Genomic DNA, 17,885 nt, shown 5'->3' with positions numbered 1-17,885 from the left:
GCAAGCATTAGGAACTCGTCTAGACATGAGTACTACCTATCATCCCCAAACTGATGGACAGAGTGAAATGATGATACAAACGCTTGAAGACATGCTACGAGCATGTGTTATTGATTTTGGAAACAGTTGGGATCGACACCTACCGTTAGCAGAATTTTCCTACAACAACAGCTACCATTCGAGCATTGAGATGGCGCCGTTTGAAGCACTTTATGGTAGAAAGTGCAGGTCTCCGATTGGTTGGAGTGAAGTGGGGGATAGACAGATTACGGGTCCAGAAATTATTAAAGAAACCACAGAGAAAATCATTAAAATTCAAAAACGGTTGAAAACCGCCCAAAGTCGACAAAAGAGCTATGCGTACATTAAGAGAAAAGATATAGAATTTGAAATTGGGGAGATGGTCATGCTTAAGGTTTCACCTTGGAAAGGCATTGTTCGATTTGGTAAACGGGGGAAACTAAATCCAAGGTACATTGGACCATTCAAGATTATAGATCGTGTCGGACCAGTAGCTTACCGACTTAACTTACCTCCACAACTCGCCGGGGTACATAACACTTTCCACATCTTGAATTTGAAGAAATATTTTGCTAAAGAAGATCTCACTCTTCCGTTAGACGAAATCCAAATTAATGAAAAACTACAATTCATTGAAGAACCCGTCGAAATAATAGATCGTGAGGTTAAAAGACTCAAGCAAAACAAGATACCAATTGTTAAGGTTCGATGGAATGCTCGTAGAGGACCCGAGTTCACCTGGGATCGGGAAGATCAGATGAAGCTGAAATACCCTCACCTATTTCCAGAAGATTCGTCAACACCTTCAACAGCTTAAAATTTTGGGACGAAATTTATTTAACCGGTAGGTACTGTAGTGACCCGAACTTTTCCATGATTATATATTAAATGAAAAATATATTTGCATGATTAAATGTTTTCAACATATTAAGCAATCCAACTTGATAAAACTTGATTAATTGGAATGAGGTTATGTAGTCAATTGATCACCCAAATTGTCCGGCGATTCACGAACGTTAAAACTTGTAAAAACAACATGATATATATATATATATATATATATATATATATATATATATATATATATATATATATATATATATATATATATATATATATATATATATATATATATATATATAACATGATAATATGATGAGTAAGTATCTCACCGAGTACATTAACAATGAGTTATATATATAAGATGAAAGTAGTGAATTAAAAAACGCGAAACGACATATATAACGACTATCATTATAACAACGTCTTACTAAATACCTATGTATCATGATAAGATATTAATACACTATGTTTAACATGATAAAATAATAATTACATATATCATTAAGTGTATTAATAATGAACTACACGAGTAGGATGAGACTACTAACGTAAGGATTCGAAACAATATATATATATATAACGATTATCGTTGTAATAGTATTTTACACATATATACATGATATTAAGATATATTAATACACCATGTTAACATGTTAACATAACAATTTAATATCTCATTTAGGTGTAATAACAATGGATCAATTACATTTAACAAGATCGTTAACCTAAAGGTTCTGAAACAACACTTACATGTAACGACTAACGGTGACTTAACGACTCAGTTAAAATGTACATACATGTAGTATTTTAAAATGTATTTATACACTTTTGAAAGACTTCAAGACATATATCAAAGAACTTCTACTTAGCAAAAATGCTCACAACTACATTCTCATTCGTTTTCATCAACAATTTTACTCGTATGCACCCGTATTCGTACTCGTACAATACACAGCTTCTAGATGTATTTACTATTGGTATATACAATTCAATGATCAGCTCTTAGCAGCCCTTGTAAGTCACCTAACCATGTGGGAATCATCATTTGGCAACTAGCATGACTCATGAGTAAGGAAACAAAAACAAGAACTCCTTTTTAACCCCACTCACCATTCCCACTCACCACCCACTCCATTTCACTTCTAATTCTCTTTCTAATTCTCTCTAAACACACACACACTCTCAAGAATTAATTTTCCAGTAAACTAATCATCATCTTCATCAAAAATTACTTCAAGTATCAAGCTATAATCATCATAGGAAGAACACTTCAAGAACACTTCGAAAATCCTTTCAAGTTTGCTAGTTTACTTTCAATCTTGCAAATCCATTTCAAGTGATCATCCAACCTCAAAAAACCTTTGTTATTTATAGTAGATTATCTTTCTAAATCAAGGTAATATTCATATTCAATCTTTGATTCAATTTCTATAACTATAACTATCTTAATTCGAGTAGTAATCTTACTTGAACTTGTTTTTCGTGTCATGATTCTACTTCAAGAACTTCCAAGCCATCAAAGATCCTTTAAAGCTTAAGTTATTTTTTCATCATTTCCATTAGGTCTACCTACTTTACTTGAGGTAGTAATGATGTTCATAACATCATTCGATTCATATATATATATATATATATATAACTATCTTATTCGAAGATTTGAACATGTAATCACTAGAACATAGTTTAGTTAATTCTAAACTTGTTCGCAAACAAAGTTAATCCTTCTAACTTGACTTTTAAAATCAACTAAACACATGTTCTATATCTATATGATATGCTAACTTAATGATTTAAAACCTGGAAACACGAAGAACACCGTAAAACCGAACATACGCCGTCGTAGTAACACCGCGGGCTGTTTTAGGTTAGTTAATTAAAAACTATGATAAACTTTGATTTAAAATTTGTTCTTCTGGGAAAATGATTTTTCTTATGAACATGAAACTATATCCAAAAATCATGGTTAAACTCAAAGTGAAAGTATGTTTTTCAAAATGGTCATCAAGATGTCGTTCTTTCGACGGAAATGACTACCTCTTTAGTAAATGACATGTAACCTGTATTTTCGACTAAAAACTTATACTTTTTATGTTTAGATTCATAAACTTAAGTTCAATATGAAAACATATCAACTTGAATCACTCAAAACGGATTTAAAACGAAGAAGTTATGGGTAAAACAAGATTGGATAATTTTGTTTGTTGTAGCTACGTGAAATTGGTAACAAATATATATTAATCATATCCTAGCTAACTTATATTGTATTATACATGCATTCTAACATATATTATGTAATCTTGGGATACCATAGACACGTATATAATGTTTTGACATATCATATCGACCCATGTATATATATTATTTGAAACAACCATAGACAATCTATATGCAGTAATGCTTGAGTTAGCTATACAGGGTTGAGGTTGATTCTAAAAATATATATACTTTGAGGTGTGATCTAGCCTGAGATGTGTATACACTGGGTCGTGGATTGATTCAAGATAATATGTATTAATTTATTTCTGTACATCTAACTGTGGACAACTAGTTGTAGGTTACTAACGAGGACAGCTAACTGAATAAACTTAAATCATTAAAACGTAATAAAAAATGTTGTAAAAAAATTTCGATCATACTTTGATGTATATGTACATATTGTTATAGGTTCGTGAATCGACCCGTGGCCAAGTCTTATTTCCGACGAAGGAAAAATCTGTGAAAGTGAGTTATAGTCCCACTTTTAAAATCTAATATTTTTGGGATGAGAATACATGCAGTTTTATAAATGTTTTACAAAATAGACACAAGTACGTGAAACTACTTTCTATGGTTGAATGATCGAAGCCGAATATGCCCCTTTTTCCTTGGTAGCCTAAGAATTAGTAAACCAATCTACTAATTGACGCGAATCCTAAAGATAGATCTATTGGGCCTAACAAACCCCATCCAAAGTACCGGATACTTTAGTACTTTGAATTCATTATTATCATGTCCGAAGGGTGTCCCGGAATGATGGGGATATTCTTTTATGCATCTTGTTAATGTCGGTTATCAGGTGTTCACCATATGAATGATTTTTATCTCTATGTATGGGATGTGTATTGAAATATGAAATCTTGTGGTCTATTATTACGGTTTGATATATATATATAGGTTAAACCTATAACTCACCAACATTTTTGTTGACATTTAAAGCATGTTTATTCTCAGGTGATTATTAAGAAGCTTCCGTTGTCGCATACTAAATTAAGGACAAGATTTGGAGTCCATGCTTGTATGATATTTGTTTAAAAACTGCATTCGTAGATTTATATCAATGTGTAATAGTATTGTAAACCATTATGTAATGGTCGTGTATAAAACGTTATCTTTTAGATTATCATTACTTGATAATCTACGTTATGGTTTGTTTTTAAAATCGAATGCAGTCTTTGAAAAACGTCTCATATAGAGGTCAAAACCTCGCGACGAAATCAATTAATATGGAATGTTTATAATCAATATGAACGGGACATTTTAGCAAGTCTATACGGTGCACGTTCTATGGTTGCGGCTCCCGAAATAAGATCGATTTGAAATTCAACCGGTCGATGAGGTGGAAGACCCGGCAATTCGTCGGGAAAAACATCAGAAAAGTCACTAACAATTGGCACATCATCGATATGCTTCTCATCGGCCTCGACTTTCTTAACGTGGGCTAGGATCGCGAAACAACCTTTACGAAGGTAATTTTCAACTTTGAGGCACTAGACGAGGTTGAGTCCGGTGCAACTCTTATCACCATAGACAATCAAGGGTTCACCGTTCTTGATAGGAATTTGAATCGCTTTAAGATCACAAAGGATGTGAGATTTCATTTTGATTAACCAATCCATACCAATGATTACATCGAAGCTTCCTAGTTCCATAGGTATCAAGTCAATTTCAAACTCTTTACCCATTAAGTTTAACGTACACCCCCGGTAAAATTTGTCGGCACTCAATAGTTTCCCGTTGGCCACTTCAATGGTGTAAGTAGTATCTAGTGGAAGTGGTTGAGTGCTAAAAGAATGAGTCAAAGTCTTAGATACAAAACTCTTATCGGCACCCGAATCGAATAAACAAGAGACATAAGAATTATTGAGAAGAAACGTACCCGTGACTAGTTCATTGTCATCTCGGGCTTCCTCGGTGTTGATGTTGAAAGCTTGGCCACGTGCATTGGGGTTAGCTTTCTTCTTTGGTTATGCATTCCTATAATGACCCGATTGGCCACATTCAAAGCAAACACCCGGTCTTGGTGCATTGGCCCCTTTTCAGTAACAGGGGCGGTATTTCTACAATCGTTGGCCACATGGCCACTTCTTTGACATTTGTTGCAATATGGCTTGCCACATTCACCATAATGATGTTTGTGGCACTTGTTGCAAAGTGGTATATTCCCGGCATAACCCTTCTTGTTGTCGGAGGTGAAAGGCTTTTTGGTGAAGGTTTTGTTGTTGTAGTTACTTGATTGAGTGGCTTCCCATTTTCTTTTGTTGCCACCCGACTTATCCTCGGCCTTAGGTGCAAGTACTATGATTTCATCTACCGTCTCAATCAATTGATGGGCCATCTTTAAAGTTTCTTGTAGGTTGGTGGGTTTGGAAGACATTACCCCGTGTTTGATGCTCTTCGGGAGGCCATCCATGTAAAGTTCAACTCGGAGGGATTCGGGGTTCACGAGGTTTGGGCACATCAAGGATAGCTCAGCAAACCGTTGATTATAAGCCTTGAGGTCGTTCCCAACAGCTTTTAGAGTTCTTAGCTCTTGTTCGAGCTTTCTGGTCTCTTCTCGATGAAAGTATTCGGTGATCATCTTTTCCTTCAAATCGGACCAAGCGAGAGCGTGAGCTTCATCGGTACCCACTGATTATACATACGTGTTCCACCACATGAGAGCGATACCGGCAAAGGTGTGGGTAGAATATTTAACCTTATCTTGGTCCCGGCAACCGCTTATGCTAAAGACGACTTCCGTTTGTTCGAACCATCGGGTGAGAGTAACCGGTCCCCCGGTTCCATCGAAAGTATGAGGTTTGCACCCCATGAAAGTTTTGTAGGAGCATCCCTCGTTTGAATTACCAGCTCCATTGTTGTTGTTGTTGTTGTGGTTGTTGTTATTGTTGTTGTTGTTGGATGAGTGTCTGGCCATGGCCGCATCTACGGAGGTGGCTATCATTCGTTGAAGAACTTCGGAGTTTCATTGCGTGGAGTTCGGCGAGGAGGCATTGTTCCTTCAAGACACAAGAATATCGTTGATTAGTATTCTCAATAATACTAATCATGATACGGAATAAGGATAAAGAGGAGAATTTTTCCTTGGCTCGCCTTAAATTCTTTATGTCATAATGTTCAAACATCCATATGAGTCACCGTAATATAATCCCGGCAACTATATTACCCTAATTCATATGTGCATTCGACATTATTTCATATAGTCAAGGTGGCGTGTCAATCAAATTAAACAACGTGAGATTAAAATGGAGTAAGAGTTAGATATGAGTAGAAGAGTTCGAGTATAAATGCACAAGTAGTCAAGTAATTCCTACTTCAAGTCTATATGCCGGTTGTAGTCTAGACTCACCAATGTACCCTATGACTCGGGGTTGACACCAATGAACTCTAAATCCCTACAACCAATGCTCTGATACCATCTGTAGCGACCCGACCAAATCGTCATTGACGGCGCTGTCTACTTAGGTCCTGTTACGTGGTCATAAGTCATTAAGACAACGTTTGACCAAAATATGTCGCATTCATTTCAAAAGTGAGGATGTTTCAAAGGTTACAAAGTAGTTCAACGACTAAACATGTTACAACGTTTTAAGTACAATTGAAGCCTATGCGACACAAATTTAAGTTAAGTCAAAAAGGCACTCCATGTATGCATGTATACTCGACATCCAAGCAAGTATCAAAAATAATGTGCGGAAGCATGTATCACCTAACATTCAAGGACCTGAGAAAACATATAGAAAACTGTCAACGAAAAACGTTGGTGAAATCATAGGTGTATTAGTAAACATTGTTTTTGAACCACAAGATTTAATATAGTTGATTATCCAAATTGTTTGCATTCCAAAAGTATGTTCGCGAGCACCCAATTATAAAGACTTAACTGTTTTGTACCCTGTTACGTAGTGTTAGAACATACACTATACTCGAAAATATATTTCATCCGCTAACGGTAGCGAACCATCCGAATGAGGGCTCGTCAAGCCCAATGTGATCACATAACATAAGTTCACATTTACACCCTGCAAGTGTAACTAATGATAATTGAATTAAGGCTTTTTGTTCAAACTCATTGTGGAATGTTTTTTTTCGTACTTGTGTTCAAAGCATAAAAGTATGATACGTATATGTTTCTCATTCCATAGTTTAAAGAGTAAAAGTTGTTGAAAAGGTGGGACTATGATCTCACCTTGGTTGCACGAATAGTAAAATGTACTTCACAAAGTAACGTGTGCAACAACGAATGCTAGTCTCGACCTAAACAAATAGATTTGTATCAATATCAATAAACACGGTTGGTCAAAGTGTTCAATTAGTCATATGGCTCATTACGACCCGATTATATAGCATGTGAATCAAATTGTCAAGTTTCATGCAAGTTACAAGTATAAAAGCATGTTAGAACGATTGCACAAACATTTGGTTAAGTTTCATTAAAAGTCAACTTTGGTCGGTCAAAGTCAATGAAAAAGTCAACACGTTCGGGTCGGGTCCCGAACTATTTTTCTGAGGTTTTTAATCATATATAAGCATGTTAGAACAAGTTACATGTGAATCGGAGAAGCGTAACATAGCAAACATTTTTCGTAAAATGGCAAGGTTGATCAGTCCCTGAATGCGGCCATTGCCGCGCCGCGACACAGAAGGGCCGCGCCGCGGCACTATGCGTGTGCTGGTACCTGGGCTGTTTCAATTTGTTCAAGTCTCATCCAAACTTCAATTTATCATAACTAATGATCCGTAAACACCTAAAGCGCATACTATACATCATTGGAAAGGTAATTTAACGAGGAATACAACTAAACACATTTCAACCATCAAATTCATCATTTACAAAAATCGAAATCCAGTCGAATGCTCATTTAATGCTCATCATAAATGCTTCAAGTTCATAAATGCATATTGATGATTCGGGAATTAAATGCACGCATATAATACACCGTTTCGTAGGTAATTGTGCATACAATCCTACAAAACACTTACAATTAACATTGCAAAGCATTCAATGCATCAAAAATCCATTTTACTTCTATCAAACCCTAACTCAAAATCATAAATTTTAGCAATTATGTTTACGGAGTCTTTCTAAGTCAACCTACACATTAAATTAAAGCTAGTGATGCTAGTAACACATTTAATACATGCACTTTTAATATCTAACAGCATTTAGGCAACAAATCACAAGATCAAACACACCAAAATTTAAGTTTATGCTAGTTACTTAAAATAACAAGATCGAGCATACAAATCACATATTCATGTTAGACTTGAGCCATAGACACTAATCAACACTTTTATAAGTTAAAAATATCAAGAACACAAAATCTAGTGTTTTTAGAAAGTTACTCAAATGTAATGAAGTTGGTATGGAATCGTAGAGGAAGTTGCAAGGATTCCAAATATGTAATTTGTTTTGATGAACACTTGCTAGATCGAAAATGGACGACGATTCTTTGAATTTGGAGTTGAGAGAAAAAGGTGGAAGTATTAGAAAATGGGAGGTGATGAATGAGTGGAGGAGGTGAAGTTGACCCTTTGACCTAGTCAAATCTTTGGGCATTTGGCAAGTTTAGTCCCTCAAGTTTAAAAGCGGGTGCGTGAATTACCTAAACGAGATATTTTAAAACGCGTATTAACAGAAGATGTTATAATTATATAACGGACTTTAAAATAGATAGACGAAAAGTAAACGGAAAAAGACGGGATGTTACAATAATGATAGTTTTTTAATTTTTTTTTTTTTTTGAAAAGCAGTAAACTTATATACAACAAAAAAACATACACAAGCAGTAAATTGTTGTTTCTGATCCGGATTCATAACGACGGTTGTAATTTTGGTGAAGAACAAATTGATTAAGCTTTAAATTCAGGTTAAATTCAAGTGAAGAAGGGTAAAAAGATGATTTTACCCTCACATGCATTGCACATTCTAACACTTAACAGACTTATTTAACATAAGTTTGACGGAGGGATGCTGATTATAAATTTTTGAAAAATAAAGGATTCTAGATACAAAAAAAAAAAACGAAGGACGCTATTAGCAATATAGGGTATAAGAAGCAAAAAAACACGTTTGCAAAATAAAAAGGGCGAGTGCAAATGCGTCTTTAAACATTCATGCCGGTGCTCTCTCTTTGGAACATAACCATCAAAAATACATGTTTACAAATTTCCCAACTACATTATATCCATATGCATTCATCGTGCAACGGGAGTCATCCGAGAATTGGATCATGATGCTCGAGTCACATGAGATTGATACGGAAGAGATTGACACGAACGAAGAATATAGTGATGTTGAGTGTGAGGGGAATTTTCCGAATCAACGAATTGGTTCTGAATTGGATGAGGAAAAAAAGGAGATGCTATTGTTTGACACGATGAGGCGTAAGTACAAGGAACTTCGCAAGGCGAGCGGTAATTATAAGTTGTATAACCAGTTGTTTGAGTTGAAGTTGAAGGAACGTGATGTATTCTTGGAAATCGTGGAAGATATGAACTCGTTCTACTTCAAGTTGAAGCCGACTGTTCAAATTTGCTAATGAAAGAGAGGGTTCCGTAAAATCCAGAACCGATGATCCCCGAGACAACTAGAAGCGGAAAACGAGTCGCGTGCGCGAATCAATAATAAATATCTCACAATCTGTAAGACCCTGTTTCATGTTTCAGTACAATGGGACGCCATCCCAAATACTGGACGCCGTCCTGTCCTTTTGTGCTGGACGCCGTCCCACATTCTGGACGCCGTTCAAATGTGCTGACGGGCCAGCTGTTGGTTTATTTTAAAAAGGGGCAAATTGGTAATTTCACTTGGTGGCCGGTTTTAAGCCACAAATGGGCAAGGTTGAGCTCATTCAACCTTATCTTCACCAACACAAACACTCTCATCCATATCTAGTGAGAGAGTAAGAGTTTAGAGAGAGAGCTTGATTTGGAGAGGAAGGAGTCGGATTCTCGCCAAAGCTCGGGTTCTAAAGTTGTACATCTCGCTCCTAGCTACGTTTTGGTTGTTGTGGTAAGTTCTAACTCCGAATTTCAATTGTTAGAATTGATATTCAAGTTAGGGTTTTAGCTTGATTAGTTGTGAAACCCTTTTAGATGATGAAGTGGGTTTATGGTGACTAGTTATTGTGGTCACTTGGCGGATTTTGGTTTGGTTGACGTTTTGGCCATGTTTAGGCTTGATAATGGATATAACTACTAGTGTTAATGATTATGGAAGTGTTGAAACTCATTTGGGTGTGTTTGGTTGACTAATTTTGAAATGGGTCAAAATTAGGATTTTGGTGTCAAATTGGGTAAGACAAGTGTTTAACACTTGTGTTCGGGTTTAATTAGTGTCTTAGGACCATTTCCACTTGTGATAGTGATTATTGGTTAGTTTGGGCGCAGTTTGTGCTTGGAAGTGCATTTGGGTCGAAATTCACTAAGTGTCAAATTGGGTTGGTTTGTAAGTCCACCCTAATTGTGTTGTTGTATTTGTGATAATGGAATAGGTACTTTCCATCGGCGAGTTGCGGATTATTCGGTAGCATTCATCAAGGCGACAAGGTGAGTGTTAATATCTTATGTGCATATGTATGTGTAGGATGGGTGCGGGTCGAGTGAAGTGGTTCTCGGTTATAGAGCTCACTTCACATATAGGTGGATTTGATGGACTTGCGTATAGATCCAATTAGCACGGTTGTGCGTTTTGGTTGACCACCTTTGGCGAGGTGCACACTTGTTGTGTACGTTATCACATGTGCTTGTGATGTGGATTATATAACCCCAATGGCGAAGGGTTGATATTGTGTTGTGGTTTGAAATACCCCGATGATGTGGGTTGTGATTGGAGAAGTGGATCACGTGTAGATGCGGATTCACGATGACACGTGTAGTTCGGTCATCTTATCGGAAGTGAGTCTCGTGTAGTTCGGATTCACGATGACACGTGTAGTTCGGTCATCTTATCGGAAGTGAGTCTCGTGTAGTTCGGATTCACGATGACGCGTGTAGTTCGGCCATCTTATTTGAGATAGTAATCTCGTGTGTTGCAGATTCACTAAGGCTCGTGTAGTTCGGCCAACCTCTATGTTGTTGTGGTATTGAAGATAGTAATCTCGTGTGGATGCGGATTTACTAAGGCTCGTGTAGTTCGGCCAAATCTTCATTGTGGTAATTGACTTTTGGTATTGGGTTAAGGGGTTAACCTTGGGCGTTTTACGCTTTAATGTTATATATATCGTCGTATTATTGTGATGTAGCTAGCCCTCCGGGTGTAGCTTGATTTGGCGTGGTTCACATCGTCGTTGGTGAACTTACTTGTTGATATTATTAGCTTGCGTATAGCGATCGTACGGTATGCTTAGTTTAGCTTGGCCTTTATGCATGGATGCTCCGGTATGTGCTATTTGATTTATTGTGTGGCGTGTCCATTTTATACATATATATGTATGTAGTATATTCTCACTCGCTAAGCATTAGCTTACCCTCTCGTTGTTTACCTTTTATAGATTGCGTGGATGCGGTGGCTCGGGTAAGCGTGGGAACTAGTGGACTCGTGTAGTTGCTTTAGAAGGCTTGCTTTTGGATTCGATTAGGATTGGGTAGCGTATCCCCAATCACCATGCTCGGTCTATGTTTTGTATTAAAACAAAAATGGGTCGAAATGGTCACTTGACGTAATTTGAGTCGATGTGGGCCCGGTGTTGTAAAACCCGATTTTTAATGTGGGAATCTCTTAATTATAATTATATTAATGTATTGTGAAAACCGTTTGGTTTAAAAGTGTCGAGAAGCGGGTTTTTCGCTCGCGTGTATTTGTCAAACAGATCAGTCAATTTTAGTTCATTTGGACGCCGTCCAATATTCTTGGACGCTGTCCTGTCTTTCAATACTGGACGCTGTCCAGATAACTGGATGCCGTCCAGATGCACAGTCTCAGAAATTTTTTTTTACGGCGTGTTTTTGGTCGAATAACGGGTTGGGTCGTTACACAATCGCGGTGTAAGGTTTGTAAAGTTTTTGTTTTACTTTTCTCTGTTTAAACCTAGCATACAAACAAAACTACAAAACCCACTGAATGCTTTGTAATTCTTTTTTGCTTCTAGCTTCTCGCTAGTTGCCTTTTAATATTATTTGCTGCCGTTCCAAAAAAAAAAAAACTTTTCTCTGTTTTAATTTTTATTTGTACATACCGGCAGAAAATGGACCCACATTGCGAGAGTGCCAGGTTGAATTTATGGACTCTCTCTCATTTTGAGCATTGATGACAACGCTTTGTTTAAATTGTGGGAGGGGGTCACAACTTAGTCCCGAGAAACGAGTTTTTTTGGTTAGTGAGCGAAATTGCAAAATTTTGAAAAAATAAAAAATATGTCAGAAACTTATCAAAAGCGTATTTTACGGTTCTTAAACCGTAATATACGGTTTGTTAACAAAATTTTGAGGTTTAAATAAAAGCATGGGTCCGTAAGAATATGGTTTGGTTTTACGTTTTTTTAATAAAAATGTAGTTTACGTTTTGAAACCATAAATTACGGTTTGTTGGTTAAAAACGTAAATAACGTTTTGAAACGGTAAATTACGATTTTTTGGTTTTTGATGATATACTGGCTGAGAACGCCCAACACCCCAAAACCCTAATTTCGACTAAATTAGCTAATTGCTTCCATTGAAACACCAATTAATCTTCACAAAACTTCTTTCTAACATCATAATCTGTAACAAATCCGAAAACTTTGGGGTAATTTGTGTTCTTGAGTGAAAAAACCAAATTTAGGCTATAGACTTTTTGATCAATTTTTCAAATTCGTCTAGTTTTCAGTAGTCATCAATTGAGGTAATCATCTTTTTGTGTTTTATTTATGTTTTTTATTTAATTTCTAATTTTTAATTTTTGTCGTAAGATTAATAGGCATAGATGTGTACTATACAATATCGAGTACTTTCCCATAGATTTTCAAACAGTTCACCCAAAAAAGGTCCTCCTATAGTAAGGTTGGCTATTTTAGGCTGTATAAATTAGAGAAGAAAAAGGCTTAACACAGTTGAAATTGTGTACAGTACATAATAGTATGCCTAACAATTTTATTTTGGTAGATATCCAAAAGGAATTATGACAATATTGAAAACGAGATATTAGAATCCATATATCAATATTTGTATAGAGGGACATAAATTTAAATAAACTTTTTAATTGATAGATATAATCTTAAGCTTTTTTTTTTTTTTTTTTTTTTTTTTTTTTTTTGGTAAAAATAACGAAAACTATATAAATGAGACTTCATCAAAAAATGAAGGACCGAATCGAGAGAAACAAAGATAGGAAACCGGCCAGGCTCGAAACTAGTAAATGTCACAACTCGACGTTAACTCCAACCGAGCTAAACCATTGAACCCCACACTAACAACGACCGAGTCACAAGAATACAAACTAACCCAAACAAGAAGCAAACTTATAAAAAACAACAACTAAACAGAGCTTGTTTAAAAATTATTCACGATGCTTAAGACAGTTCAGTATAGCAGTCTTTTGCTTCCAGTCATTCTCCGTCCAAAAGAGACGCCATAACCATGGTCCAGACATAGGTTTCTTTGACTTGAGCATTGTGTGAGAGACGAAGGAGACTAAGGGTCGTTGCCAACATTTGGGTCTGTTAAGTCTAATTTTAGTTGATGAGATTTGTACTAGTTTACATGTATTTTCTCTAGTTTGTACAAGGTGTATATGGACTATAAATAGTTAAATACACACCTTCACCTCCTTAATTAGTGAGGTTAGCCATTCACTTTCCCCCAATCCATCCACACCTTAGAAACACACACACTCCCTAAACCTCTCAAACTTGTATCCTTTAACCCTTAATCAATTGTGACTATGTTTTGTGTATGAATATGTGACTAGTGCTTATTATCATTTGTGTTTAGCATCATTACAGCTGCTAGTTTACATATTTAGATATATACAGATTCACACAGATACATATAGCATATACACATACATATCATACATATAAACTGTTACATCATTCATATCATCGTTCAAGTATGAACTCGATCTTAATCTAGCATTTACAGGGTCCAAACATCTTTGGGTCTTAAAATCTACTTACAAGTTAAGACTACAATAGGCTTATACATTTCTTAACAAAAAGTGGAGTCTTCTAGGCACATATAGTAGTTTAGTAACACTAGGATATTTAATTTAATTTAGACAAAATTGCTGAAATAGTTTCTATGGTTTGTATCAAAAGGCTGGTTTAGTCCCTGTACTTTTTTTTTATGGATTTGGTCCCGGTGGTTTATAAAAGTTGCTGATTTAGTCCCTCTGACCGACGGCCGTCAAAAAAGGCCGTTAAGTCCAGTCATGTGCCAGACATGTGAGGGTATTTTCGTCAGTTTCATTCATTTATTAGCAAAATTGCTGAAATGGTCCCTGTGGTTTGTACCAAAATTGCTGGAATAGTCCCTGTGGTTTGTAAAAAAATTGTTGAAATCAATTTACCTTATCTCCTTCCTCACCTTCATCTTTATCTTCAAAAAAGTTGAACAAACCCTAATTTATTAATTTTCTTCAAACACTCTAATTAACATTAACATGGTAAAATCAAACCCACCAAAACTAAAATTAAATCGAAACCATTAAAATTAATCTCAAAACTAAATCCAACCTCAAACTAAAACTAAATCCAACTTCAAATACTCATTTTATACAATCTTTACACATATACAAACGCACCCTCTGAAATACAGATCTGAACGCACCCTACATACAAAAAACAGATGGGGCCTCTGCCGGAATCCGTTCGCCGAAATCAAATCGCACCTCCGCTGGAATCAATTCGCTGTCAGATCGTGCTTCCAGTACAGATCTGAACGAACATGGTCACCGATTGCAGGTAACAATTTTACGGATAACGGCGATGGTTTTTTTTTTGGCCAATTTCGTGGTAATGGTGGTGTTTGGGGTTTTAATTGAGTTAGTTTGATTTAATCTAATTTTATTTTTAATTTTAATTTGGAGTTTATTATATATATATATATATATATATATATATATATATATATATATATATATATATATATATATATATATATGTGTGTGTGTGTGTGTGTGTGTGTGTGTGTGTGTGTGTGTGTAAAGAAGTCACTGTTATTAAATTTAAATTTAGTCAAAATATAGAGGATTGGGGAAGAAGATAAAGTATAGATTAGGGTTCATCATTTTTTTGGGTGGATAAGAAGGTTTAGAGAAGAGGAAGAAAGAGTTGAACAAACCACAGGGACTATTCCAGGAATTTTGGTACAAACCACATGGACCATTTCAGCAATTTTGCTAATAAATGAATGAAACTGACGAAAATACCCTCACATGTCTGGCACATGACTGGACTTAACGGCCTTTTTTGACGGCCGTCGGTCAGAGGGACTAAATCAGCAACTTTTATAAACCACCGGGACCAAATCTATCAAAAAAAAGCACAGGGACTAAACTAGCGTTTTGGTACAAACCACATGGACTATTTCAGCAATTTTGCCTTTAATTTATCATTCGGCTTCTTTTTAAAGGTGGGAAACTAGCTAGGCTGTGTTGTACCCACTAGTTATGTCTTCATTTACAAACAAATTATAGTACGGGAGTAATATTTTATAATTCACTTTCATTACTTCACGTAACACACGCTATGTAACCATGTGGGCATGCCAATTATTTATTATTAACAATATATATTTTAATTGGAAAAGGTCACGGTAACGATGAAGGTTTTTATTCGCCTGTATTTTATATACAGATGTAAGTAGTCATTTGGTTACTCGTATATCCTACATTCTCGATTAACTCCTTCATTTCTTACTCATTATCGGTCTTTGTCTTCATAATTATTTCATTTGATTAACAACAAAATATATGGCATCTTCAATCAAAGAGTTCGCTCAGTCTAAACTCCCACTTTCATTCATATTAGAGGCAACAAACAACTTTTCTAATAAAAATATCATCGGGAAAGGTGAATTTGGGAACGTCTACAAGATGCAAATTGATACCGATGTGGACACAAAATGTTCTGCACGGAGGTTCAATCGTAAGGGTAGGCTACGAGACGATGCGTTCTTGACTGAGATCTCAGTGCTTTCTCGTTTGCAGGGTAACATTAATGTTGTCTGTATGTTTGGGTTTTGTGAGGAGGAAGGGGAGAAGATCATCGTATACGAGCATTATAAAAAAGGAAGTCTCGAGTATTATATAAGCAAGCCGACCCGCCTCAAATGGCCTGAAAGATTGCGTATAGCTAATAATCTTGCGTCTGCTATTGCATGGATCCATGATACGAGGGGACGGAGTTATTATGTTATACATCGCAATATTAATAGCTACACAATTTTACTAAATGATTCATGGACACCTGCGTTATCTGGCTTTGAATATTGTATCGAAGGGCCGGTAAGTCGAAGTAACCAAGTTTTCCGTTGTAAAGCTATTGGCACAAAAGGGTATATGGACCCGGCAATTGAAAAGAATGACGGTGTCACACAGAAGTCGGATATCTACTCGTTGGGGTTATTTTATTTGAACTTTTGACAGGGAGAAAAGCAAACCCAGAAAATGGGTTGCTAGCTCCACTGGCCAAATTAAATTTTGAAAAAGGAACACTTCAAAATATAATCCATCCCAAACTGTTGAATCAAATGGGACCGAGATCCCTTAAGCTGTTTTCAGAGGCAGCGTACTCTTGCTTAGAAGACGACCCAGAACGACGCCCGGATCCACTAAATCTTCTTAACCAACTTAAGCTAGCAGAGACTGTTAATGAGGTAAGGGAATCCTATCATTTTGTTTTAATTTATTACTTTACAAGTGGTTTGTTTAATTTTTTTTATAGTTACAATCACTCGTCAACAGTTTAGTGATACTAGATTAAAAAATACAGTAATAAAGTACATTTATAGTTACACATACACCGCCGTTCTTCGTTTAAGACATTTTATACTGGAGTATATATATAACATCACATACATATGATTTTTATAAATTTCAATGAAAACTACAATGACCGTCCTCTAATGTTACTTTAAATTTCGTGTTAAATTTACAACACCAGATGGACTAAGTTATAAGACTTAGTCAGCAAACTATACGTTAGATTTTATGTCATCTGTGTTAGCCGATATGATTGTTAGCCCATTTATTATGTTGCTTGGGCCTAGCCCTTTTGTATCCCTTAGGCTTTGGCTATATATGCCTTTGTATGATGTACTGCACAATTCAATCAGAATATGAAACATCCACTTTAACATGGTATTAGAGCCAAACATCTAAAACCCTAGCACAAAAAGATCCACCTCCGATTCCTCATACAAATCATTAAAAAAAAAAAAAAAAAAAGCTCGTTGGTCTTCTCGCTGCTGTTGAGATCCCACCTCCAACATTCAAATCTTTAATTCGTTGGTCAATGGTTAATCAGAGGTCTATGAATGTTTAGCAAGCACAATCAAAAGTTTTACCTTTGATTTGAGTGTTTTCAGTTCTCCACCGCCATAAGCCGCCTCTGTTTTCGCCGGAATCTGCAACTTATTTTTCATCTTCATCTTCAAGTTTCATTTGCACGATTGAGATTCGTTCGAATAAGTGTGTTCTAAGGAATCAACTTGTTCTTCACGATTGAGACTAGTGTGTTAAAAAAAAAAAAAAAACACAAACGTGGGACTCCCCTTGGGGTTCTCAGTTGACATAGGCAAGAAGAAAAATGGTCCAGGTTAATTTAATTGAAGGAAAGAAGGGA

General features: G+C 36.0%; 1 protein-coding gene across 1 annotated transcript; it reads left to right on the top strand.

Annotated features, from left to right (window-relative positions):
• The first annotated feature begins 16,012 nt into the window (after window positions 1-16,012).
• On the top strand, window positions 16,013-17,024 carry LOC139868011 (receptor-like protein kinase ANXUR2). The gene is made up of 3 exons (XM_071856352.1): window positions 16,013-16,628; window positions 16,688-16,917; window positions 16,986-17,024. The coding sequence occupies exons 1-3, from the start codon at window positions 16,013-16,015 to the stop codon at window positions 17,022-17,024; spliced, it is 885 nt and encodes a 294-aa protein (XP_071712453.1).
• The last annotated feature ends 861 nt before the right edge of the window (window positions 17,025-17,885 follow it).

This window comes from Rutidosis leptorrhynchoides, chromosome 9 (genome assembly GCF_046630445.1).
Source record: "Rutidosis leptorrhynchoides isolate AG116_Rl617_1_P2 chromosome 9, CSIRO_AGI_Rlap_v1, whole genome shotgun sequence".
NCBI lineage: Eukaryota > Viridiplantae > Streptophyta > Magnoliopsida > Asterales > Asteraceae > Rutidosis > Rutidosis leptorrhynchoides.
This window is presented reverse-complemented; position numbering and strand designations above follow the sequence as displayed.

Bases quoted from the DNA above. Each gene is read 5' to 3' on its own strand.
- LOC139868011 (XM_071856352.1), top strand. From the start codon at position 16,013: ATGGCATCTTCAATCAAAGAGTTCGCTCAGTCTAAACTCCCACTTTCA. The intron at 16,629-16,687 runs GTGTCACACAGA...AACTTTTGACAG, and splicing joins GGCAATTGAAAAGAATGACG to GGAGAAAAGCAAACCCAGAA. The intron at 16,918-16,985 runs GTAAGGGAATCC...TTTTTTTTATAG, and splicing joins TAGCAGAGACTGTTAATGAG to TTACAATCACTCGTCAACAG.